Source organism: Trichechus manatus, unplaced genomic scaffold (assembly GCF_000243295.1).
Source record: "Trichechus manatus latirostris isolate Lorelei unplaced genomic scaffold, TriManLat1.0 scaffold00118, whole genome shotgun sequence".
Classification (NCBI taxonomy): Eukaryota; Metazoa; Chordata; class Mammalia; order Sirenia; family Trichechidae; genus Trichechus; species Trichechus manatus.
The window spans coordinates 3,828,495-3,855,153 of NW_004444054.1; the positions used below are offsets into that span (position 1 = coordinate 3,828,495).

The 26,659-nt window shown below is 39.6% G+C and overlaps 2 protein-coding genes across 5 annotated transcripts in view; one reads left to right on the forward strand and one right to left on the reverse strand.

The window, feature by feature from the left end:
• UBAC2 (UBA domain containing 2) overlaps positions 1-26,659 on the forward strand; it is a 239,994-nt gene that overhangs the window by 106,482 nt on the left and 106,853 nt on the right. The gene's annotated exons all lie outside the window — the stretch shown is intronic.
• Positions 9,921-21,655, reverse strand: LOC101356572 (G-protein coupled receptor 183). 2 transcript variants are annotated; one of them, XM_023738517.1, is made up of 2 exons: positions 21,508-21,655; positions 9,921-12,609 (listed from the first exon to the last, which is right to left on the reverse strand). In XM_023738517.1, exon 2 carries the CDS (start codon positions 12,589-12,591, stop codon positions 11,506-11,508), a length of 1,086 nt encoding a protein of 361 aa, XP_023594285.1. In that variant the 5' UTR covers positions 12,592-12,609; positions 21,508-21,655; the 3' UTR covers positions 9,921-11,505. The 2 variants fall into 2 exon arrangements, with proteins under 2 accessions (XP_023594285.1, XP_023594286.1); XM_023738518.1 differs by lacking the exon at positions 21,508-21,655 and adding an exon at positions 17,658-17,970.

Consider the following 26,659-nt stretch of genomic DNA (forward strand, 5'->3'; position numbering starts at 1 on the left):
TATAAAGCAGAAGCCAGAAAGTTGAATGCTTTATTTTCTAAACTCATTGGATCCAGAGTTCTGGATGTGACTTGGGTTCTGCCGATTAGAAGAGCTTGTACAGTTACTAATTTCCGAGTGAGTTAAGCAGACCAAGGCAGTAGCATATGAGATATCCATTTTGCTGGTGTAGTTCTCAGACCCAGCAGAGCTCTGCAGGTCGCAGTTCAGACAGCTTGCTGATCCCTAGACGCTGCTGAAATGGTTTAACTCTGGAGCCCACAGTCGACGTAATGACTTCCTGATTGCCTAGTGTCATGAATGTGGCTGAGGAAGCAGTTCTCTTGGTAGGCCTGTTCTTACGTGTTGTTCCAAAAGTCTGTTGCTGGAGGCACAGCCTAGATCTGCCTTTCTAGCCCTTTCAACCGTTTTGTAAGCACCTAGTTCTGTGTATTAAATCTTTTTATGCTCAAAATATAGCTCAGGAGGTTTCTATTATCTGTAACTGAACCTTGGCTGACGGAACTGGTAACCTAAAGAACTGTTTTATATTTGACTTCAAATGTATATATACAAAGCAATACACTTGAATCTGAAACATTTAGATTTGAGTTGGGACATGGTTTTTCATTGGCCTTTGTGTTAGGAGATCAAGTTATTTATAGAGCTGTGTGTGTGTGTGTGCGTGCGTGTGCGTGTGTGTTTATGAAACCCTGCTGATCTTTTCATGTGGATTTCTGGTATAACCTGTTCTTTGCTGGTGACTTTGTTACCAGACGCCATCTCTTACTAAGACTTCTTGAAGGTCTTTTGAGACTACCCTCACATGCGATGTTAGGATGTGAATGTGGCCACTATGTGTCCCATTCTTGTCTCTTCATACGATTTATGTTGCTACAGTTAACTGGTCAGAGACAGACTAGTAACTGTGTGATAGCTGCTGGTATCTGCTATCGTGAGGTCTCATTGCTTTCTGAATCCATCCCTGAATTTCTGCTTCCATTCCTGATGTAACAAGAGTATGGGAATGTGTTAGAGACTACACATCACTTTTTTAAAACTTAATTGCAGGAATTTTGAAACGCACACAAATGCGGAGAGAGACTAGTGTAAAGATTGCCATCTACCCATCAGCTGACTTCAGTAATTATCAACATTTTGTCAAATGCAGGAAAGTCAAGTAATTTGACAACTGGAACTCAAATGGGAATTTTCTCCCTAATTGCTCAAAAGTTAGAGTACAGTTAATAAATTTTAATGTCCCACATAGGTAGTAACTAGCTACTTTTGTGGTTCTACTCATTCTCTGTAACATTAAGAAAGGGAGGGTAGAGAAATTCACAGTTATCACGAGTCTACTGTGTTCCAAGCACCGTGTAAATGCTTTATATGTATTCCATATAGTTATCACAATACCCTTACAACTAAACTTGTACAACACCCCGCTTGTAAATTGGTTAATGTTCTATTCAGCCAGATGGTCTTCCTTTCTCTTTTATTACAAAGTGATTCTTACTATTAGATATTAGGAAAAGAAGCAGCTCGTGCACTGGCAGTGATTGCATGAAGCAGGAGACCCTTGCTCTTTTGTCAGTCTCTCAGAGACCAGACTGCACTGAATAAAATGTGATATTGTAAGGGATTCTCCTTACTTTCTCTTAGGGTTTGCTTCTGCATCATTTTTATTTTTTAGCAGATTAAAAACAAAAAACAAGAGAGAAGAAGGGAAAAAGAGAGAGAAAAGACAAAGAAACTATGGTATCAGAGAAGGTTTGACAGTGCTTCTGCTGGTTATAGTGGAAGGAGATCCTCCATGGTGAAGTGGGCTGTTTCCTTTTATCTTAAAGGAAAAGTGGCTAACCTTTTTATTTTTTATTTTTTATTGTTGTAGTTTAAATGAAGTTTACATTTCAAGTTAGTCTCCCATACAAAAATTTATACATACATTGTTATGTGACCCTAATTGCTCTCCCCATATTGCGACAGCACACTCCTCCTTTCCACCCCTGATTCCGCATGTCCATTCAACCAGCCCCTAACCCTCTCTGCCTTCCTGTCTCACCTCTGGGCAGAAGCTGCCCATTTAGACTCTTGTATCTACTTGAGCTAAGAGGCACACTCCTCACGAGTATCCCTTTATGTCCCACAGTCCAACCCAACCCAGTCTTAAGAGTTGGCCTCGGAAATTTTTTTATTTCTGGGCTGATAGAGAGTCCAGGGGCCATGCTTTCCAGGGTTCCTCCAGTCTCAGTCAGACCATTAAGTCTGGTCTTTTTACTAGAATTTGAGTTCTGCACCCTGCATTTCTCCTTCTCCATCAGGGACTGCCTGTTGTGTTCCTTGTCAGGGCAGTCATTGGTGGTACTACTGGTCACCATCTAGTTCTTCTGGTCTCAGGCTGATGAAGTCTCTGGTTTACATGGCCCTTTCTGTCTCTTGGGCTCATACTTCCCTGGTGTCTTTGGTGTTCTTCATTCTCCTTTACTCCAGGTGGTTGGGACCAATTGATGCATCTTAGATGGCCGCTTGCTAGCTTTTAAGACCCCAGACGCCGCTCACCAAAGTAGGATGCAGAACATTTTCCTAATAAGCTTTGTTATGCCAGTTGACCTAGATGTCCCCTAAAAGCATGGTCCCCAGACCCCTACCCCTGCTGCTCTGTCTCTCAAAGTGTTTGATTGTATACAGGAAACTTCTTAGCTTTGGTTTAGTCCAGTTGTGCTGACTTCCCTGTAGTGTGTGCTGTCCTTCCCTTCACCTACGATAATTCTTATCTGCTATCTAGTTAGTAAATAACCTCACCCTCCCTCTCCACCCTTGTAACCATCAAAGAATGTTTTCTTCTGTGTTTAAACCTTTTATTGAGTGCTTATAATAGTGATCTTTTACAGTATTTGTCCTTCTGTGACTGACTAAATTCTCTCAGCATAATGACTTCCAGCTTCTTCCATGTTATAAGATGTTTCATGGCTTCATCGTTGTTCTTTATTGTTGCGTAGTATTCTATTGTGCGGATATACCATAATTTGTTTATCCATTCGTCTGTTGATGGGCATCTAGGTTGTTGTTCCATCTTTTTGCTATTGTGAACAGTGCTGCAGTGAACATGGGTGTGAATATATCTATTCGTGTGACAGCTCTTATTTCTCTAGGATATATTCCAAGGAGCGGGATAGCTGGATCGTATGGTACTTCTATTTCTAGCTTTTTAACGAAGCACCAAATTGATTTCCAAAGTGGTCGTACCATCTTACATTCCCACCAACAGTGTATAAGTGTTCCAGTCTCTCTACAACCTCTCCAGCATTTATTATTTTGTGTTTTTTGGGTTAGTGCTAGTGGATAACCTTCTTTATGTCTCTTTTTCTTACTTTAATTTGAACCTTGACCTTATTTGGATCCTTTAGACAAGGAAGTAAAGATGTTTCAAAACGAGAAAGGAATAGATGAATAGGACAAGGGATTCAAAATACATAATTTATCTCTTCTTTACCTAGTCTTCCTTTACTGAAGTACTTTTTTCATTTTTCTGCAATGTCTCTTTTATGAGAAAAAATATTTACAGTAATTACTTACAGTAGAAAGATTATAGAGCTTGGAGTTGATTCAAATTCTCACTCTACAGCTTACATGGGGTAACTCACCTAATGTGTCCAGGTATGATTTTCTTATCTGTAAAATGGAAACATTAATAAATAATAATACCTCTCCTTACTTGCCTCACAGAGTTAAGAGAGGAGCAAGTGAGATCTTAACTAACTGTAAAGTAATTGTTTTTATTCATTCACGAGTAGTTTCCACTTTTTCCCATTTTACCATTTGCTCCCTAAGTTCTGCATGGTCAAAACGTATAGTGCTGCTCAACTCTGCCCCTGCCTCAGGCTTACCAGTTCCTCTTGGGGTCTAATCAGGGGCATGGGTGCATGGGGCCAGGCACAGCCATGTACCACGTTTTAGGCAGACCCCCTGAGAGACGGCTGGGCCTAAAAACCAGGTCTGCTTAGATTTCTTGTTGTGTGGGTGTCATGTCTATAGGTCTGTTTTGATGATGTCTTCCCCTTAACAGCTGTTCTTTAAACAAAATCAGTAATGTTCAAGTGCATGACCTTTTCCTTGCCCTTGCTTCTTTAAATGGGGAAAAAATGGGCAATAATGCATAAGATGGCACTTGCAAATAGTTCCATTACTCTCTTCAATTATAATATATCAAAGGCCGGTACTTGATACTCTAGCTTGTATTTCTTTTTTAAGCCATAATACAGGCAGTAGCCCCGTATATTTTCACTGTGCTACAAAGCACATGTTTCACTGTAGGAACGTGGGGGAAAATCATGGAACTGCTGCTCTCAAGCAATAGGATCACATCAAGATGGTACCTTTTTTGGAGTAAGACCAAAATGCAGCCCTTTTGTAGCCTTCAAGTAGTTTCATTCTGACACACTTTTTTCTTCTCAAAACTTGCAAGGGAAAAGCCATTCTCACAAGAGGCAGAAACCAGAAGTAAACGTTCTCACACTCTGAGAAAACTGATAAAAGCTGATCAGAAAGTATTTGAGTTCTTGTTTTGGATAAGCTGCGGTAGGTACCATGCGGGACGAGGCACTGTGGCCCAGCCCGCGCGCGGCTCGCAGTCTAGTTGAATCGACAGGGTGTCTAAGTAGCTTTATTAACAATAAGAAGCAGCACAGCAGGTGTGCAAATAAAGAGAAAGAGAAGTGCTTTGAGAATTTTGAGGAAGATAAACTATTAAAACAAAACAAAAACTGCATGTTGTATTTTCCACTATGTTGCCCTCAGATGGTTTCTTCTTTCTAACAGCTACAGTGTTGCAGAGATTTCTCTGAGTTGAACAGTCTGGATATGTATTTATCAGGAATAATTTAAATAAGTGTATGTTGCTTTTTTGTGCATGGAGAGAAGATAAAAAGGTAGTCATATTCCTCTTGTACTCTCAACAGAAACTTTTTTTAAAAAAGTAATCCTGACTGACTTAAATATCATTCTAGTTTCCGATTTAATATGTTTTCCAGAACTAATGTTTCAGTGCCAAGCACATATTCGTTATCTCTTGCTGCTTAACCAATGACAAGATGCAATAATATATACCTCTTATTTCCTCCATCAGACTTCAATAATACAAACCATGTAGTATCCTCAGCTAATATTTGATGACCTTTGTTGTTGTTAGTTGCTGTTGAGTCAGTTCCTACTCACAGCGACCCTGTGTACTACAGAATGAAACACTGCCTGATCCTGCGCCATGCCTACAGTCATTGTTATGCTTGAGCCCATTGTTGCAGCCACTGTGTCAGTCCATCTCCTTGAAGGTCTTGCTCTTTTTCGCTGACCCTCTACTTTGCCAAGCATTATGTCCTTCTCCAGAGACTGATCCCTCCTGACAGCATGTCCAAAGTATGTAAGATGCAGTCTCACCATCCTTGCTTCTAAGGAGCCTTCTGGTTGTGCTTCTTCCAAGACAGATTTGTTTATTCTTTTGGCAGTCCATGGTAGTCAGTAGTCTTCTCCAACACCACAATTCAGAGGTATCAATTCTTCTTCAGTCTTCTTTATTCATCATCCAGCTTTCGCATGCATGTGATGCGATTGAAAATACCATGGCTTGGGTCAGGTGCACCTTGGTCTTCATGTGACATCTTTGCTTTTCAGCACTTTAAAGAGGTCTTTTGCAGCGGATTTGCCCAATGCAATGCATCTTTTGATTTCCTGACTGCTGCTTCCGTGGGCATTGATGGTGGATCCAAGCAAAATGAAATCCCTGACAACTTCAATCTTTTCTCCATTTATCATGATGTTGCTTATTGGTCCAGTTGTGAGGATTTTTGTTTCCTTTATGTTGAGGTGTAATCCATACTGAAGGCTGTGGCCCTTGATTTTCATCAGTAAGTGCTTCAAGGCCTCTTCACTTTCAGCAAGCAAGGTTGTGTCATCTGCATAACACACGTTACTAATGAGTCTTCCTCCAGTGCTGATGCCCCATTCTCTTCGTATAGTCCAGCTTCTCAGATTATTTGGTCCGCGTACAGATTGAATAGGTATGGTGGAAGGATACAACCCTGGAGCACATCTTTCCTGACTTTAAACCATAGTATTCCCTTGTTCTGTCCTAACAACTGCCCCTTGATCTATGTACAGGTTCCTCATGAGCACAATTAAGTGTTCTCGAATTCCCATTCTTCACAATGTTATCCATAATTTGTTATGATCCACACAGTGGAATGCCTTTGCATAGTCAATAAAACACAGGTAAACACCTTTCTGATATTCTCTGCTTTCAGCCAGGATCCATTTGACATTAGCAATGATATCCCTGGTTCCACACCCTCTTCTGAATCTGGCCTGAATTTCTGGCAGTTCCCTGTCGATGTACTGCTGCAGCTGCTTTTGAATGATCTTCAGCAAAACTTTGCTTGCATGTGATAGTAATGATATTGTTCATTAATTTCCACATTGAGTTGGATCACCTTTCTTGGGAATAGGCATAAATATGGTTCTCTTCCATTCGGTTGGCCAGGTAGCTGTCTTCCAAATTTCTTGGCATAGATGAGTGAGCACTTCTGGCACTGCATCCATTCTTTGAAACATCTTAGTTGGTATTTCGTCAATTCCTGGAGCCTTGTTTTTCACCACTGCCTTCAGTGCAGCTTGGACCTCTTCCTTCAGTACCATCGATTCCTGATTGTATGCTACCTTTTGAAATGGTTGAATGTCGATCAGTTCTTTTTGGTATAATGACTATGTATTCCTTCCATCCTCTTTTGATGCTTCCTGCGTCATTTAATATTTTCCCCCCATAGAATCTTTCACTATTGCAACTTGAGGGTTGACTTTTAGTCAACATATATTTTAGAGCATTATTTATCTGCTGGGTACTGTGGTTGATACTACTAGAATAGAAGGAAGTAAACGGCAAGGTCCCAGCCCCAGTGAAGCTTACATTTCAGTTTAGAAATACAAAAATAATGCATATGAAATAATAGACCGTGAGCAATATTACGATTTGCAAAGAGCTTACATATTATCTAACACTGTTGTTTCACTCACAAGAAAACTGAAGTTTAGGAAGACTATCAGATGGCATGAAGGCAACATAGCTGGTTAGCACTCAAACCAGAATGAGGCCCCAGGTCTCCAGTTCAGTGTATTTTTTTTCTCCCTGTGTTGTAAGAGAATATACGTACATCTAAACTTTAAAATACGTGGCTGTAAAATCCAAGTAAGTTAAGGAAAGGAAGATGGGTGGCTTTAAAAGTAGTCAAAGAGGAATTCAAGGAGGAGATGAGACTTGGATGTAGGTGTAAAGAATAAGTAAAGTGGAGGAAACGGAGTGACCCAACCACTGAGAGCCAAGTACAGCGAAACCTCTGAGAGCCAGAACTGCCTTGTTTTTTCGGGTCTTGCAAGTTTTCCCGCTTTTAACAGGGTGCAGTCTTACCACTTTTCTGTTGCTCTCTATTAGTGGAAGATATTTGAGTTTTCCTTCTCTGACAGATTTCTGCCTTACACAGGTTCCAGCTTTCACAGGTTTTACTGTACTTGTTATTGTAATGGGATAGTGACAGAACCAACCAGACTAACTTGAAGAGAACATATCACGCAGTGGAAGGAAATTAGGTTGCAGGGGCGTGAAAGCATGGCAGGGGAACTTTGAACTTGATGAGGTAAGATCATGGGGAATGTTCTCAATCCTTGATCAGGAAATGTCACAGTGAAAGTAGATTAAGGAAGATTATGTTTGTTTGCCAGAAGAAATAGATAGTTTCTATGTTTTCCTTTCCTTACATTATGTGAATTGGTTTTTTTCATTCTAAATAGGTTAAAAACTCTGTATTAATCAGAATAGACTAGTTTATGTTGCAGCCACAAGTTAATCCTGAAACCTCAAAGGCTTAAAACGTGTTATTTCTTGTTTGTGTTACTTGTCTAACACAGGTGGGTAGGATATAGGAGTGGAGAATTCTCCACTTACTCATTCAAGGACCCAGGCTGACTAAGGTCCTACCATCTAGAACATCTGGTTGCTGTGGCAGGAAAGAAGAGCTGGAGTATCCCTCACTGTTCTCTAATGCTTCAGCCTGAAAGTGACATGTCACTTTTGCCCCCAACCCATTGGCCAGAAGTAGTCACATGTTCTCACTCACCCAACTGATGGGGCTGGGAAATATGAGGGAGTTCGTGGATATTTTGTGAGCAGTAAGTGTCTCTTTCAAGGCTCTCTGAGGACTTGGGACATAGAATTCTACATGCTTAAGAGAGACTATATACTGCAAACACTGATGGAGCCAGACTGCCACATACTAGCTTGGTGACCATGGGAAAATTGCTTACCTTCTCTGGGGCATAGTTTCTTCATCTGTAAAATGGGCAGAGTGATAGGATGAACCTCACAGAATTATCATGAGACTCAAATGAGCTTGTGTATTTAGAGTGCTTAGAGTACTATACTACATATATAATTGTTAGTGGGTATTTAGTATTATTGTTAGTATTAATAGTTTAATCTGCTAGCTTCAATTACAGCATCCTAAAGGAAGGCTAAAGTTTTTGACTAGTTGAGGGAACCAGCGGGAAAAAGACTATAGTTAGTTAGATGTGAGACGGCTAGCATCTGGGCTAGCATGATGATATCAGGCAAAGAAAAGATGGGCAGAAGAGATGATGATATTGGGCAAAGAAACTCAAGCAGGATTTATTCACTGCCTAAATACCATGAATGAGAGAAGGATAATCAGTTTTCAGCTTTGTGTGACTGGGAGAATGAAGCTTAAGTTTATAGAGAAATTAGGGGCCCTTTAGAGGAAAGATAATGAATTAAAGTTCAGATGTGGTAATGGTGAGATGTCCAAGGCACAGGAGGCCATAGGAAATAGAGGAGTGGAGCCCAGACAAGAAGGTGGAACTGGACCTGTCTTTTAATGAACATATTTCAATAAACGGTGACATCGGAGTCAGAATATAGGCACTGGGGTCACATGGTTTAAGTTTAAATCTTGGGATCGCCACTCAGCGTGGCCCTAATCCTCTCATTTCCTCATCATTAAAATGGGGACAGTAATAGCACCCATGTCATAAGGTGGTGTGGTGTTAGTTGCCATTGAGTTGATTCCAACTCCTGGAGACCCCATGCGCATCAGAGTAGAACTGTACGCCATAGGAGTTTCAAGGCTGTAGCCTTTCAAAAGCAGATTGTCTTCTCAGGCACCTCTGAGTGGGTTCAAACCACCAACCTTTCAGCTGGTAGCCAAGCACTTACTTGTTTGCACCACCCAGGGGCTCCTTCTCATAAGGATTAAATGAGATAATGCCTGTAGAGTGTATGGAAAAGTAGCATGTAGTGAACGTTTAGTAATTATTCAGTCTTAGCCAGTTAAGGTTTTAATTGAATAGAAATTTGAGGATTATTTTTTAAGTGATCCATTTTTCAAAGTTTAATGTAAAACAGACTTGCATTAGTGGCTGTTCTCATGAGTATGAGTTTTGTCCTCCCTGAATTCGAAAGAATGGGCCACGTTTTGTTACAGGCTCACTTCCAATTCATATAGGAGCCCTCGTGGCATAGTGGTTAAGTGCTACAGCTGCTAACCCAAAGATCAGCAGTTTGAATCCACCAGCTGCTCCTTGGAAACCCTTTGAGGCTCTGATACACATGGGGTCTCCATGAGTTGGAATCAACTCAATGGCAACTAACAACACACCATCTTATGAGATGGGTGCTATTACCATCCCCACTTTAATGATGAGGAAATGAGAGAATTAGGGCCACACTAAGTGGCGATCCTGGGATTTAAACCCAAACCATCTGACCCCAGTGCTGGTATTTCTTGTTCTTCACTTGAAGTCAATGACCAAATGTTTTTAGCTTCACAGATGATGGTAAATTACCATGATCCGAGAAAAGTGACCAAAATAGACCATCTTAAGGGCTAATTTAAGCTTGGTGCTTCCACTTTTAAAATTGTACTATACTTTTTTTTACTGATTGGAAAGAGTAGCTGCCTTTCCTCTTGAAATATAAAATTACTTCTGAGCTGAACACATTTCTGTATCTAAATTGGCTTGTTGGTTAATTGGCTCTGTCCTTTAATATGTCTAGTTCAAATTGTGAAGTCTTAGAGGAGGCTCTACATTTGAAAGTATGGCTTGCGATATAGCATTTCATTTTTTATGTTCCATTATCAAAATTGGTATCATTGTCAATAGAGATACTGTGTTGGGGTAATTTGGGGGCTGGGTAAAACAAATTTGAGCTGGCAGACACATTGACTATACTTAGAAAGGTCTTGCTACCCATGCTAAGGTACTCTTTTGAGCAAGTGTATAATGTTGTAAAGAATCCTGGGATCTCTGAGTTTATAATTTTACATTTTACTCCCTGCCAATCTTCAAATGAGTCTTATTTAGGCAAGCAGCAACTACATTCCCTGCCGCCCCTTGTCCCTTTTCTGATAACCAACTGTTGAAATACAGATACAGGATACTACCAACCAGTGACCGAAAAAGAAATGATCCCCTAGGGACACAAAGAAAACCAAGCATACGTGAAAATTCTTTATTCCCAAGAAGTACATGACAAGTCGACCTTCCTCCCGAAGGGTTAAAAAAATCAGTTGCTGTTGAGTTGATTGGAACTCATAGTGACCTATGTCAGAATAGAGCTGGACTCCGTAGGGTTTCCAGTGGCTGAAAGTAGATCACCAAGCCTTTGCTCTGAGGTGCTTCTGGGTACGCTTGAACCTCCAGCCTTTGGTTTAGCAGCCAAGCGTGTTACCCGTTTGCACCACCCAGGGACTCCACCTCCCAGTGGGTACCTCCGTGTAAAGTTCTTAATGTTTCTCAACAGTAAGCTCTTAAATACTATGCTCACTGTTTGAGGAAAGCTCAATACTTTCATTGCCTTAGTTACCGCTGTCTTTTATAATGTTACTATTCAAACATATCTATTGCTAATTATATTCTCCCTGAAATTTATGTTGATGATGGACAGTGAGCATTAGAGACATACTCAAAGTTTTGTAGCTTTCTGCTCTTTATTCCAAAAGAGTACTTTGGATCAAAGGTTATGATTCAAAACAAAACAGAAAACCGGTGTTATTGAGGAGATACAACCTTAAATTGCAAGAAACATAGTTTTAAGAAATATATTACAATATTAACATTTTTACATTGGCAATATACAATCTAATCAGTCTTTTCTGCCAGATTATTGGCAGGAGATATCAATTAAATTTTCATTGACACAAAACTTTTCTTTTTACAGCTGAGAGTTATTAAGATAGCCTCCCTTTTGGTCTGTTCATTTACAAATGAGAACTGTGCTGTATGTTGTTCTCTTGAGCTGTAAAACATGTAACTGTTTACTTTCAAGTTGGAGGGCAGGAAATTAGAGCACTATCAAAGTTTCTTTTTTAAAGGAATCCTGATTGGAAGTTGAATACTCATTTTGCTTTATAAGTCTTGCAGACTCTTCATACAGTTTATTTTGCTGTAAATCCCAGATTTAGTTCCTTTTTACTTCCCATTTAAAGACTTGGAATGTATCATCGTTTGCGTTTCTGTCAGTTCCCGTGAGTTTTCTTCAGGGGCTGACCTCACGGCACTGGAAATTGATACGCTGACCTGGCGTTTCAACATCTTCATAACTTTTCTCTTGTACCCTTTACATGCAAAGAAATAAATGAAGGGGTCCATGCAGCAATTGAAGTTCATCAGGCTCACGGTAAAGTGCAGAGAGATCTGGAACGAATGTTTTTGACTACAGTCAAGGAGATCAGGAAAACGAAGCTTCTTAATCATGTGTTGAACAATTGCAATGTGGTAAGGTGTAAAACAGATAACAAACACAATGATTATAAAAATGATTGTGTTGAATGCCTTTTTGTTTACACCAGATTTCTCAGTTAGTGGGTTTTGTTTGGCAGTTTTAAAGAGTTTGCAACAGATTTGGGAATAGCAGATGAGAATGATTATGAGCGGAAGCACATATCCTATTAAACATGCACCAAGCAGAATCCAGGGAAGAAACTCTGTGTCTTCGAAGTTTGGGTATTCCATGCATGTAGTCCTTTTAGCCTCATCCTTTGACATAGGTATTATGAGTAGTGGGAGTGTTTGAGCAAATACTAGAATCCAGACAAATATGCAGACACCTTTTGCGTATTCAATCCTTTTCATCTTGTTATATCGCAGAGGGTGCACCACAGCAAAGAACCGGTCAATGCTCATGCAGGTCATAAAGTTCACACCTGCGTATGTGTTGATGTAAAACACAAGAGCAGTAATCCTACACAAGGCGTCACCGATCTTCCAGTTAAAGCCAAGCGCATAGTAGACTATCCGTGTAGGCAAAGCTGTGGTAAAAAGTATATCAGAAATCACCAAATTGGTTGAATACAAGGTGGTAGAGTTTATTTTTTTCCGGTTCTGAAAAATGACCACCAAGGCGAGTAAGTTCCCGAGAAGCCCAATGCCGAAGACGATGCTGTAATGCAGTGGCATTAGTATCTGGGCTGTGCTGTGGTGTGCGTAAAGGTCACAGTCAGCTCCCTGAGGAGTCGTGGAGGGCGTGGTGAAGTTGTCGTCCATGTTTAAATCCATCGGTGTCTTACAGGTTCTCTAGGAAAAACCAGGAAGGGTGCATTTCATTAAATGCATATTTAATTTAAAGCAGTATAAACTAACTGCCTTTTTTATATCTAATTTAAAAAATTTCAGGATCTATGTAATTTTTTAAAAATCTGTGATTACATATATGATCAAGGTTAGGAATAATAGAGTATAAAATTTATGTTTTTATTCTCATAATTCGGTGGCTTTGACAAAGCCCTGGCAAAGGAACTAGAACCATCTAAATAGGACAAATGCTGTTTTTGTGACAAGAGGGAATGCACTACTTTTTAGGCAGAAATTCCCCTTCCTTTTTCTGAATCATTGTCTGGCTAAGAATAAAATCACGTAAAGCACCCCACATGTCAGATGAGTAGAAAATTTTGCTTTTATATTGAATTGCAGTTGGGCTGTTTTTTCTTCGCCAAATGCGTATCACTGCCAGGAAATGAAATCAGTCACACATTTATATAGTGAAATATGAACTTCAACCACACTGATCTGATTTGTGTTAACGTGAAAAGTCTGAGAAACAAGCTTAGCCCTTGTTAGGAACTGAAAGTTAGATTTTCTTAAAAAAAAAAAAAGGAGAAGGAAAAAGCTTAAGCAACTTTAAGGGGCAATTTTAAAATTAATTTTAAATTGTGTCACCCTGCAGGTATTCCAATGATACTTACCGTATACATTCCTACATTTACACTTTAACGGTAAAGCATTACATATGGCATATTTTCTGTTTTGCTTTTATTCATTTAACGTTATCATGCATCAGTGTAACTTGTATATTTGTCACGTGTAGATTTTTGTAGACATCTGCTAAGTATTCTACAGTATTTCAGGGTGTTTATGCATAATTGGCTTAGCTACTCCCTTGATGAACATTTGGATTGTTTCCATTTTTTTTCTTGACAGAAGTTTTAAGTCCTAGGCTGAAGAGTAGAAAACTCTACAATAAGATGCCATATATGAGAGTGAAATTTGATAAAACAAGGAAAGAGCAGAGCAATAAATTTCTAGAAGAAAGATAATTCATCTCATAGGACCACCTCTGTGAAAATGTTTCTTTCTGAAAATCTCAACATACATAATTTATTTTGAAGCTGATTTCAGAGCAGGTTCATGGGAACTGTCTTTTAAAATACATAATGGGGAGAAGTATACAGTGGAATCTGATATTCCTCCAGAGGAATTATTATTTTTGGTAGAGATTAAGAAAGTTAAGCTGATTATAAGAATCAGAGAAGAATGTGCCGTTGCTTGCCAATTTGCGAATGTGCGTCCGACTTCTTTGCTGAATAAAATACGGCATTCAGTGAATCCAGAAATGACAGGAGTTTCAGAACAGTTTAAGTTCAAGAATGTTTAAAGACAGTCGTATTTACAAAGGTGAAAAATCGCAAACAAATAAAGCGCCCATCGTCTAGGGGATTGGTTAAATATTTTATGCTACAGCCATACAGTGGAATACTATATAGCTGCTGGCAGTGGCAAGCTAGTTGCTTTTTTATTGACAGGGAATAATGTTAAGTAAAGACAGCAGATTACACAACACACGACTTTGGGGAGGGAAAAAACAACCCTTTACGCTTACACATAGGAAGATGTCTACATGGATATATATGCCAAAATATGATTTTGTATAAATAATTTTCATTTTTGAGTTTTATCTGTATATAGTCTGAGTTTTTAACACTGTTAACAGTGATTGACTGTGAAATGAATAAATAGGTAAATAATCTTTTTTTGAAATCTGAGGAAAATGTTTTTTTTAAGTTCAGGCATTCTTGCATAAACTTTGTCCCTTCTGGTATATTTTTCAGAGCTAGCCCTGCAGTGCCCTTTCCTCAGATTTATGAATTAACTTGTACTAGCTGCCTACCGTGTGTCAGAAGCTTTCAATCATGTCTCATATAAACCTCACAGCAATCCTGTGAGCTAAGAACTGTCATCACCTACGTACTTCCCAGGTGAGGAAACTGAGCTTCAGAGCAGTTAAAGGTCAGGCTGGGAGCTTCTGTTTGGTGACCTGGCTTCAAGCCTCGTATTCTGTCTATTTTTTTTTGCAGGGGCATCTATTTCCTACTGCCCTTGAAGAACTGAGAGTCTGCTTTCAAAGCAATCTGAGCTTAAAGAGCCATTCTTGCCTGTAAATTAACAGCAAGGACACAAGTGCCCTGCTCATTCTTTGCATGACAGTGCTCCCTTATCAGCCTTTGGATTGTAAATGCCTCTTTTAACCATTGTTCAGGTATAACTTCATATTCATCTTGGATGTATTTTAAGTATTTCACATTTTAATTATTTTTAGGCAGCCACTTCTGTTATTTAGGAGAGATGAACCAAGTTGAACTTGAAGTATTGTAAAACAAAACCCACTGCGATCAATTGATTCCAACTCATAGCAACCCTATAGGACAGAGTAGAACTGCTCCATAGGGTTTCCAAGACTGTAAATCTCTACGGAAGCAGATTGCTACATCTTTCTCCCTCAGAGTGGCTGGTGGTTTTGAACTGCCGACCTTTCAGTTAGCGGTTGATCACTTTAACCATTGTGCCACCAGGGCTCCTTATGAAGTACTATAGATTGTCATTTTATTGCCTAGAGAAAAGCACAAAGAAATGCTTGTTCTATATCTTTTTTCCTTAAAACGCTAACACCAAACCAGACTTATTGTCGTTGAGTCGATTCCGACTCATAGCGACCCTGTAGGACAGAGTAGAACTGCCCCATAGAGTTTCCAAGGAGCGCCTGGTGGATTTGAACTGCTGACCTTTTGGTTAGCAGCTGTAGCTCTTAACCACTGTGCTACCAGGGTTTCCTGAAAACACTAATATCTATAAAAATTATGATTTCCTCATAATGCTTTCTAATGAAAAGATCTGCGTGGTCCATAAGCTGTCCTTAATGCCCCACACACCAACGGGCGTGAATCAGAAAGGCACAGATGGTAACGGGGCTGCATGAAGTTTGATCTTTATTGAGAGCCACCTTGGAAGCCATCTATGCCAGTTTTGTCTACATAATGCAATACTCGATCCTTTTAACTTTACTATTTTCCTAACATGGGTAAAACAAGAAGTTCTTCTCAGCAAAATATCTTCAAAGTCTTTTTACATACGTTTTTGGAAGTGGGCCTGAGTGTGTTTTTCTCTAGAATGTATCTCATTGCTAATAGAGTTGCTGGCATTTCTTTAGATACTATCATCACATTTTTGCATAACCGGACATGTTGACATGAACTGACAGGTTCCGTCTCGCCACAAAATGGAAAAAAATAGAAGGCCCAAGAAAAACTTGATTATTAGTATTTAAGGAAAATGGTCTATGATCTGATGTAATTTTTCCTTTGGACGTGTTTGCCTTGGATACCAACTTGGAGGCATTTGGGATTTTTCATAGGGCACATATATATTCTACAGTCCTAACTAAAATGCTTGGCTAGTTTTTCACTGAGGCAGAAATGAAACAAAACGTAAAGCATTTGCTATATTCAAAGATGTAGTGTTAGAATACCCGCTTTTAGTGTTTGCTTTAAGATTCCGGAAATGTCATCCTTCACCCTAATATTTATTATTTTAATAATATCAATGCTTTAAATGAAAGGGGTGAACTTCCAGGAATTCTGTTTAAATTCAGGCTTTAACAATTAGTTGGGTGGGTCAAGTCATGCTGAAGTGACCGCTGTATAAGGTCAGGTTCGCTTAAGACAGCTTATACAGTAAGGTAGTCAAACTCACAGCACCCACAGTGGCATGCAACAAAAAGGAAATTTCAGTAGAATTTTTTCAAAAACACATGGGAGGCACAAAAATGCAGACATAGAGGTATGAATTATATTTGTGTGCTGTTTAATAATTGGTGTGGTCTTATCAGATTCCTTGTCTGGTTTCTGTTGCTACACTATACTTTGACTATTTTCTTGAGGAAAGCTAAGATTGAGGAAGCTTTTCTGGAGCGGGGAAAACTAAAATCATTGGGAAGGGAGGGGGAAGACAAAGACACACGATTCATTAGAGTAACAAGGATATGGTTCTACTGAGGAAGTAAAGACAAGCATAGATGTATCAGGACAACACACTAAGGCTGTTTCAGTTCTCTTGAGAAAAAACACGGTCCGTGGAAGAAGGAAATCATTCGTTACTTCCTCCCTCTATTACCTGGTTTTATAAGGATTTGTTAATTATTTGGAAAAAGTCTCCTTGTTCTTGAGGCTGAGCAAACAGGCTTCTGAGTTTGGCCCACTGTCACACACACCACGGTAGAGCACTCAGCCAGTGATTTTTCTCACTTCCTTTTTAGTTGACTAAACAACCACCACTTTTCTGTGTGACATTTGCCTGTAAACTAGGTGAGTGGAAAGCAGTAATTCCTGGTGTGGAAAAGGAATCTGAGGCACAGACCGGCTGTGACCAGTACAGTCACAGCCCCCTGTCACTTCGTTGGTAAATTCAGATTGGCCATTCCATTATGCTGCTCATCAATTACTTTAACAGTTAATACACACCTGGGTGGGGCAAATGTAACGTGCTCAGCTGCTAACAGAAAGGTTGGAGGTTTGAGTCCACCCAGAGGTGCCTTGGAAGAAAGGCCTGGTGATCTACTTGCAAAAAATCAGCCACCGAAAACCCTATGGAGGACAGTTCTACTCTGACACACATAGGGTCACGGTGAACTGGGGTGGCCTCGATGGCAACTGGTTACGCACCTCAGTAACCGAGTTAAATAAATCTTTGCACACTATCAGGTGATTTTTTTTTAGCCAGGTTTGAGTCCTAAATTGATAGCTATGTCTGTGTCCGTGACTCATTTTTTAGAAGGATATAGAGAATATTGTTCAGGAAGGGTGACACAGTGTTGACTGCCTATGTTTTCTGAGGATGGAAAAATAGATGATCCTGAAATGACCTCACAAATCCCTGAGTGATTATATTCAGAGTAGAATTGTCGGTGGTCAGCCTGTCTGACAGGACCTCTCATTCCCTGCCTCCTGGGGAGCTTGTTTTCTCTGACTTGTGGAAGTGTGACAAGATTGAGGAACAGCAGTGGGCAGCCTTACCAGGGACGGTTAACTCTGTGGCCTGCCGCTGACACCATGACATAGCCTGGTTCCATCTCTCATAAGTCCACAGAGAGTCATTCACAGTACAAAACAAGAGAAGAAAGACATTTGTCAAGACAGAAAGGGTGTTTACCAGTCTGCAGATTCCTCCTTGTACCGCCTTTGGTGTCCTAAACCCAGTGGACGCTCAACGAAGACCAGCTTCAACTTCTTAAATATGTACCAAAAACCAAAACAAAACCTGTTGCTGTTGAGTCGATTCCAACTCATAGTGACATATATGACAGAGTAGAACTGCCCCATAGGGTTTCCAAAGAGTAGCTGATGGATTCGAACTGCCAACCTTTTGGTTAGCAGCCGAGCTCTTAACCACTGTGCCACCAGGGCCCCTAAATATGTACATACCATTAGAAATGATGGAAAAGTGAAAGTGCCTGATAATTATTTGATTAAAAACCCATTTGCACGTTTGGGTTTTACATGTTGCAGCAATTTTTCTTCCACCTTTCTGTGATTATTTATTCCTTGTATGGCTTTTGGAGCCCTGGTGGCACAGTGGTTAAGTGCTCGGTTGCTAACTGAAAGGTCAGTGGTTGGAACTTACCAGCCTCGCCACAGGAGGAAGATGTGGCAGTCTACTTCCAGAAAGATTTACAGCCTTGGAAACCCTATGGGGCAGTTCTACTCTGTCCTATAGGGTCACTAAGAGTCAGAATCGACTCAATGGCAATAGGTTTTTTTTTTTTTTTGGTATGGCTTTTAATAGCTTCTGCACCTTCCAAAAGTTTTGTGTTCCTGCAATCCAGGTACCCAGTGAGGGATCATGAAGGCATTCTAGACTCTGTCCTCCTTAACCACTACCTCCAGTCAGCCAGTGGTCCTGGGCATTCACCCCACCCCTCTTCTGCTCTTGGCTTCTCCTCTACACCACATGTTTATGGCTGTCTCTGTCTGCCTGTTTACCATTGTCACTATCACTGCCTTCCTTCTAAGCATCCTCACTTCTCTATGGAGCTACAGCAGCAGCCTCTCGCAGTGCCCCTCAAATGGTGAACCCTGAACAAACTGAGCCCGTTGAACCCTGGACAAACTTAAAACTCTTGATCATGATGCCCAGTTTCCTTCATGATTGGATTTCTGGCCGTATCCCCTCTGTTAACGCCCTGGGTCTAGCCACGCTAAGTTACTTGCACGCTTTTGAATGTCCCGTATTCTCTCACAACTCCGTGCCCTTGGGACACACTTTCCTCTGTTTGATGCCTCCTTTCCCCATTCTAGTAGCCTCAGCTCCTACTTTCTTTCAGGACTTAGCTCGAAATCAGCTGCTTCTGAAGCTCCCCCTGATCTTCACTCTCTCCTGCTCCCTTTCCAGCACCCGCAGAAAGGCAGTGTGGCATGTCCTTGTGCTGGAGCGCTGTGCTCTGTAATAGCATCTCTAGTGTTGATTTTTTTTCTCCTGTTTCCCGCTAGCCTGTGAAGTCCTGTGAGCCGGAACTGTATATTGTTAGTTTCTTATCTATCCAACTGACCCATGACTGATGCTCAATAAATACCCATTAATTAAAGACTAGTAAAATCCCAGCTTTCTTGGTCCTCAATCAAAGGTTACTTATTGGACTATAGTAACCCCTTGATTAATAATAATAACCAATATTATTGAGGATAGACTATCTGGCAGGCACTACCCTGAGCATTCTACACGTATTCACTCATTGAATCCTCACGAAACTTTCAAAAATCCATTTACCGATGGGGAAACTGAGGCACAGAGCACTTATGTGACTTGCCTAAAGACACAGCTATAAAGTGTTAGTCGAGACTCAAACCCACTTTGCCTCCAGAAATCACATTCAGGATGATATATTTTATCCTTAGTTTTTATTTCCAACATAATCTGATATTATTGGTAGAAAACAAGTAAAATAGGAAGACATCCCAAAACTTTAACGTATACCAACTCTACCTCTCTGCAGGGAGCTTGTTGGGGCCGGGGGTGAAGGGAGCAGGGAAAGGAAAGAACAGGAGAGGGGGAGGGAGGGAGAGAGATGTTGATTTAAATAAAGGAATTCGTTAATTTGTTTGTAGCATATTTTAAAGTAAAGAAAAGATTTTGTAAATAAATTTAGGCTTTACTATTTCTAACAATATTTTAATAAAACAGTTTGGACTGAAATTTAGGTGAAAAGAAGTTGAATACCTAGAACGGCTTTTATAGTAATTTATTTTTTAAACTACATTCTAGATATTCACAAGCATTTGCAGGTATTTAACACAATGTTTGTATTCTTCTCTATTGGGCTTTCAGGGTATCATAAGAGTCCTGGTTACTGCTACACTTTTCAGAGGATTTTCACATATACTGTCTGATCTTATATTGGTGCCTTGTATTTTACAGATTGTTGTAGCCACTGCGTATGTTGAGTGCTTTCCAACCTAGCAGGCTCATCTTCTAGCACGATAGTGGACAAAATCCGTAGAATTTCCACTGACTAATTTTCAGAAGTAGATCACCAGGCCTTTCTGCCTAGTCTGTCTCAGTCTGGAAGCTCCACTGAAACCTGTCCACGATGGGTGACCCTGCTGGTATCTGAAATACCGGCAGCATAGCTTTCAGTTTCATAGCAACACACAAGCCACCCCAATACTATACCGACAGCCACCTGGGTCATACACGAGCATGGGAGTGGGAATGCTTTGCAAAGTGGTGTGCTCTTTGCCCTCTTGTGTCGACAAAGTACTATAAACCCCCAAAGAAAAAACATGCACTGAAATACTAGCAACTGTGTAGTCCAAACAGTGAGCACAGTTAGGTGTGGAATCATCCATAGACTCCTAGACTTCATGTAAAATATTCTGTAAAATAAAGCTCCGCAAATACGTTCAAGAAAAATAATTCTCGCAGAAATGATACCTCAGTTTGCCTGTTGGATTTATACTTTGATAGTTTAAGGGACAAAGAGAGGGGAGAATAGTGACAGCAGATAGTTTTTTAGTACTCATTACAAGAAGCAGTATTATAAGCACTTAGCAGTATCAATGCTCCCTATTTTACAATGAAGAAACTAAAGCCGGAGAGGTTAATTAACTAGCCCAAGACAGCACAACTTGTAAATAATATAGCCTAGTTTTGAACCTAACTCCAGGGTCTGTGTTCTTAACCACTGCACTATATTGTACTTAAAATGCTTCACTCCCCACCCCCCACCACGCCCCCTGCAAAAAAAAAGTCTCCTTTCGGGGAGGTCTCACAGCTTTATGTTTTAATAAGAGTTTCTCTTGCCCCTATTTCCAACCTGAATATAGGTATTGACAAATAACTGGATATAATTCACTCTTTTTGATTTTTTTTTAGGCACATAAAAGTTCTAGAAAACATATATGGAGAAATGTTTAGCTTTACTGATCATCAAATAAATGTAAGCCAAACAATAGGTATTATTTTATTTACTCCATTTTAAAGTAACTTTGTTCCTTTCCTGTAAAAGAACAGTTCTTATGTGTTAATGTCACATCACCTGAAATCTTGGCATTATTTGCTGATTTATACACGATGCTCTTGTTTTGTTTTGTTTTTACAGAGTTCACATGAAACTACAAAGCAAGCCCTATTTTTTAGGAAAGGTATTTCTGACATGACCCTTTGCTTTCACCTAGCTTAATAATAGCTAATTAGAACTGCCAATTACCAGAGAGTCTAAACCCTGTTAATAGTAAACTTTTTGTTAGAAATGTTATAACTTGCTGTTGAATAAATTCTTTTCCTTTACCTTATGCCTTAAAACTTAGGCTTCAGAGCCTTCCTTAACTCAGCAGAATTTGTTGAAGAATCAAAGTGTCTCATACTTACATATCGGTGGCTGGCTCAGCCCTCTGTGCAGTAGCGGTCAGTGTTTGCCCAGACTGAAGTAGGTTAACCTTAGCATGTTGTTTTAAGAGAGATTATGCAGACATCCTTTTATGGTGGTGACTTTTTTTTTTCTGTCACCCTGTGACTGAGCATAGTAACGATCGGTTAGCCTCATGAATACGTGTGCACTTCTTTTAAATGGGAAGTGAAATTTTCTGTTACCAATTTTTTGTTTTAATAGCTCTCAAAAAACCCCTTGGAATTTATGAATTGTTTATATTCGTGGGACTTTTAAATTTTTTCTGTAGAGTTTTAAGTATCAAAAAATTCCTTGATCCACAGAACTAATACCCCATATGAACCACAACCTCCTCTAACCTGAGACCAGAAGAACTAAACGGTATCTGGCTACCACTATTGATCGTCCGACCAGGAACACAATAGAAGGTCCTGGATAGAATGGGAGAAAAGCGTAAACAAAACTCAAATTCCTGAAAAAAGGCAAGACTGCTAGAAACTAGAGGAACCCCGAGACTATCACCCTAAGATACCCTTTGAACTTGTAACTAAAGCTATTTCTGCAGATCACCTTTCAGCCAAGTAATCAGTTGGCTTATAAAATAAACAGTATCGCCCGTGTGTAATGTGCTCCCTTAAACAATTAATTATATGAGACCAAATGGTCAACAGTTAGCCAAAAGCAAAGATGAAAAGGCAAGGTGGGAAAGGGAAGCTAGATCAAGGGAAACAGAGCAAACAGAATGGGAATAATCAGAATGCTGACACATTGTAAAATGTGTTCCAATGGCATGGAACAATTTATATAAAAATTGTTAAAGGGGAACCTAATTTGCTTTGTAAACTTTCATGTAAAACATAATAAAATGTTTTTTAAAAATTCCTTGAAAGACACTAAAGCAATAATCTTAATAAAAAAAGAGTCATATTACATACATTTACATATTCTGTATAAAATTATGTTTTTTTTTAACGTTTTAAGGAAAAATGGCAGATTTTGACAGTACTTTTTATCTGGAAATTTGGTCTCACCAAGTAGTATGCCTGTTTTATATCTGTTAAAAATTATGATAAAGAAACAAAGGTTTATGTGGTGGGTGGGAGACATACACTGTTTTGATATAAACCTGATGCCATCGAGTGGATTCCAACTCATAGTGACCCTATTGGACAGAGTAGAACTGCCCCATACGGTTTCCTAGGAGCAGCTGGTGTATTCGAACTGCCGATCTTTTGGTTAGCAGCCAGGCTCTAACCACTGCACCACCAGAGCTCCTCATTTTGATACACAGACAGGAATATTCAGTGTTTTTGGGCCGGAGGTAACTGATAAATCAGTGACCGCATGGACACATAGGTGATGAGGGAAAAGTTAAAGTGGGATGCTTGATTTTTATAATGCAGCCTCTTGTGTGCAGGATAGAAGAGACCTAAGCTGTTCACCTCATAACTTTAGATGACTCTGTTTAAACAAACAATGTAACATGACTGTCAAAATATAATTTATCTGCAGGCTAAATTAATTGAAATCGAGCATTCAGAACAAGAGAGCTGCATTGACGTTCTACCCAGGACTGATCTGGATGCTGCATTTTAGGAAGGGCGTAGATGACCCAGGATGTGCCAGGGTGATGAGGGGCCTGGTTAGCAGGTCTGATGAGAAATGACTGAATAAACTGAGACCATTTAGGCTTGGCAGGGATGTGATAATTATCCTCGTGCCTCTTGCTTTTGGAAACTATCTCATAGAAAAGGGCTTAAGTTGCGTATGTCAGTCTTTGTAAGAGGAAGTTACTGGAGACAGTTTCAGATCAAAATATGAAAGTACTTCCTAAAAGTCAAGATCATTAAAAAATGGAATACACTATCTTTCTAGATGCTTATGTAAACTGGATGACTATTTTCAAGGATGATGTGGAGAGAATTGCATCATTTGTTAGGAATTTGTAACTTTATTACTTCAGAGACCCTTCACCTCCGAGATTCTGTGAAAATGGCTGAGTGGCTTTAGCTTCTTAGGGGTGTTATTCCATTTAGAAGCTTATTAGGTTCTTCTCAGTTCTAATGCTGACGCTCTGGAGGAACATTGTCAAGTAGAAGAAAGAGCATCAAATCCCCTGACATCCTTGAGCCTTAGTCTCACTGTCTATAAAATAAAGGTATAGGACTGAATGATCTCCAGGATAATTCCTAGTACACAAATTCTATGAGGGGAAAATATAAAAATACAGAGATTTTATCATTTGGTGGATAAATATGATGTGATATGCTAGAACTAGTTCATTTAAAACTTGGATTGAAGACAACACTGTAAAGAAATATTTCAATTTGTTGAATGGCCATCCTGGTGGGGTCTTTTGGTTTTTAACTTTTCAAATAGTGCTTATTGAGGAAAACATTTTTGTATCATGAAAGACTCAACTAGTTAAAGTAAATGTTTTAGCAAACTGGATCTAGCTTTTTGGGGGTATCAGAGTAGTCAAGTATATAGAGAAGAGATGGTAATTGTCCTGTGAGATGCTGTTGTTAAAATGTACAGGGGTTTCTTTATCTGTGATTATACTATAACAGTGGAGTTGACGTCCTTTTATGTAGAAGAGGCAAGACAGATGGACATTTGTGACCTGAACTGAGTGTTCCTGTTATCTTGTTTGTTCTATCAAGTACAGTCCTGAGAATATAGTAGGCACTTGATAAGTATTAGTAGTCGAAGGGATGGGTAAATTCTTTATAACCTGGTTTCCTCTCTTCTGTGCTTCCAGCTCCATACCCTTAAGCCAGATAGGGCTTCCAGGAGTTAGCTGTTCACAGTATGAAAAAGGCGATCCTGAATTATTGCTGACAGTATAAAAGAATAGATGTTGTCATAAAGCAAAATAAGGGAAAGCGGAAAACTATTCAGTGACTAATAACATTATGGTATTTTCTATGTGTATAGAAATAGCACCAAAAAATCTTTACAAAACAACCTAGATAATCCTGGTTTGAAATGTGTGCTTTTTTATTATGGGTATATGTGGTCTAATATTTAGTCATCATTTGAAATTTTATCATGATTAATAACTTTTAAGGAATTTTTTTTAACTTCTACTGGTAGATACGATATAAACTGTGGTTATTAAAATTCCTGTCAGTATTTTTTTAGTTCACATTGGAAAGTAACCTCAGACAAGAGCTCTGCTTCCGATTTTTAAGTGTAACATCATTACTTGTGCTTTATTGCTGCATGTAAGCAGAACTCCTATAAATTAAGTGTTTCACAGAACACACTCTGTGGTAAGAAATCTCAAGTGAAATTGGCTAACTAAAATAGAGTTTTCTTATTATTACCAAGAGACCAACAGTCCGTATTTTGAGTATACGTGAAATTATGTGTTTTGATCCTATTAAAAAATCATAAAACAAGGAAAGGAGCTTTTTAAAACAAAAGGCAGAGTGTGTTAATGGTTTTACTATTTTAAAAGTAAATTTGTTTATTTGGCAAACGTTTACCTACTCTGTGCCAGGCACTCTTCTTAACATTGGGGATAAAGCAGTGAACAAATAGACAAAACCCCTACCCTCGTGGAGCTTATATTCTCAGTAGACAGATAATAAGCAAATAAATAACTTAGTGTATTAGAAGGTGATAGGGGCTATGCAGAAAAACAAAGCTGGGAAAGGAAATAGAATGCAAAGTGGGGATGGGGTTGTGAGGTGGGAGGAGGGAATTGCAACTTGAGAGACCATGGTGGTCTAAGAGGGCTTCTTTCATAAGGTGAGCTTTGAGTAAAAATCTAAAGGGAGCGAGAGACTAAGTGATGCAGGTGTCTGTGGGAAGACAGCAGATGCAAATGCCCTGGGGCACAGTATGCCTGATTGTGTTTGAGTGGCACACACCAGAGCCCAGTGTGGCTGGAGCATCATTAGTGAGGGGAAAAGTAGTAGAAGATCAGGTCAGAGTTGGGAGTGGACTTGGGCTTTTAATTGGAGCATTTTGAGCCCAGGAGTGACTGACTTATACTTTTTAATGAAAACATGGCTGTTTAAATTCTGTCAGTGTTAATAATTTAATAATTGTGTTTGAGTTTAGGTGAGCTGAATTAGACAAAACCACTTCTTTTGTGTATTATTTAAAATGACAATTTAAATGAGTCTCTGTTCATTAAAAGAAGCCTAGTGGTGCAGTGGTTGAGAGGTGGGCCTGCTAACCAAAAGGTCAGCAGTTTGAATCCACCATTCGCTCCTCGGAAACCCTGTGGGACAGTTCTGTTCTGTCCTGTATGGTTGCTATGAGTCAGAATTAACTCGACAGCAAGTGATTACTGGTTTTTGGTTTGGTTCATTAAAATTGATTTGGTATTTTTTTTGATCCAACTAATATTGAAGGTCTGTTATTTCTGCATTAATCACTATGATGATGCAAAACTGAGTAAAATATGATGCATTCTCTAAAAATGAATAATCTAATAGGAGGTTAACAAAAACACCTACAGAGTTAACCTTACAGTTGTTCGAGAATAAGGATTATTTTGTTGCCCCGAGTTTACTGAGTTCCTATGCTGTGCCAGATGCTGGGAGGACCACGAGGAATAAATTTGATTTCCTGCCATAGGCATATTGTCAGTCTGGGAGCAGACGCAGATGAGTGAATAATTAATGGCTGACCACTGTGCTATTAGCCCCACCGTAATGTCTACATGCCTCTGTTACCTGTACCTGTTGTACTCTGTTTGCAGTTATCTATTCTTCAGCTCATCCTCCTTACTGGACTGTGAGAGAGCTTGTGTCTCACTCATCTTTGTATCCTCTGCCCTGACACAGTGCTTGGAGCTTAGGGGTTAGTGGTTGTGGTTTTCCTATTTTAGCATTTGCTGCGTTCTTGGAGATGCCTCTTAATGCTGCTTTTTTGTTTTTAATAGTAGAATTGAGAGGACAGTGAATGCTTTCCTTTAACATACCATATTTTTATGCAAATAACACGTGCCTTCTGTGTTTGTTTGCCAACCTCGCCCTTCCCCCATAGCCCCCTGTGAGGTATTTTTGTCAGCACTGCTATGAATGACATCGTGGCACTTATGAAAATACCTCACGGGGGTGGGCACAGTGGGCAAACAAACATGGAAGTAAAAGAAGATTGACATCGTGGCACTTA

What these genes read in the sequence shown, in the direction of transcription:
- LOC101356572 (XM_023738517.1), bottom strand. Translation starts at nt 12,591, where the DNA reads ATGGATTTAAACATGGACGACAACTTCACCACGCCCTCCACGACTCCT.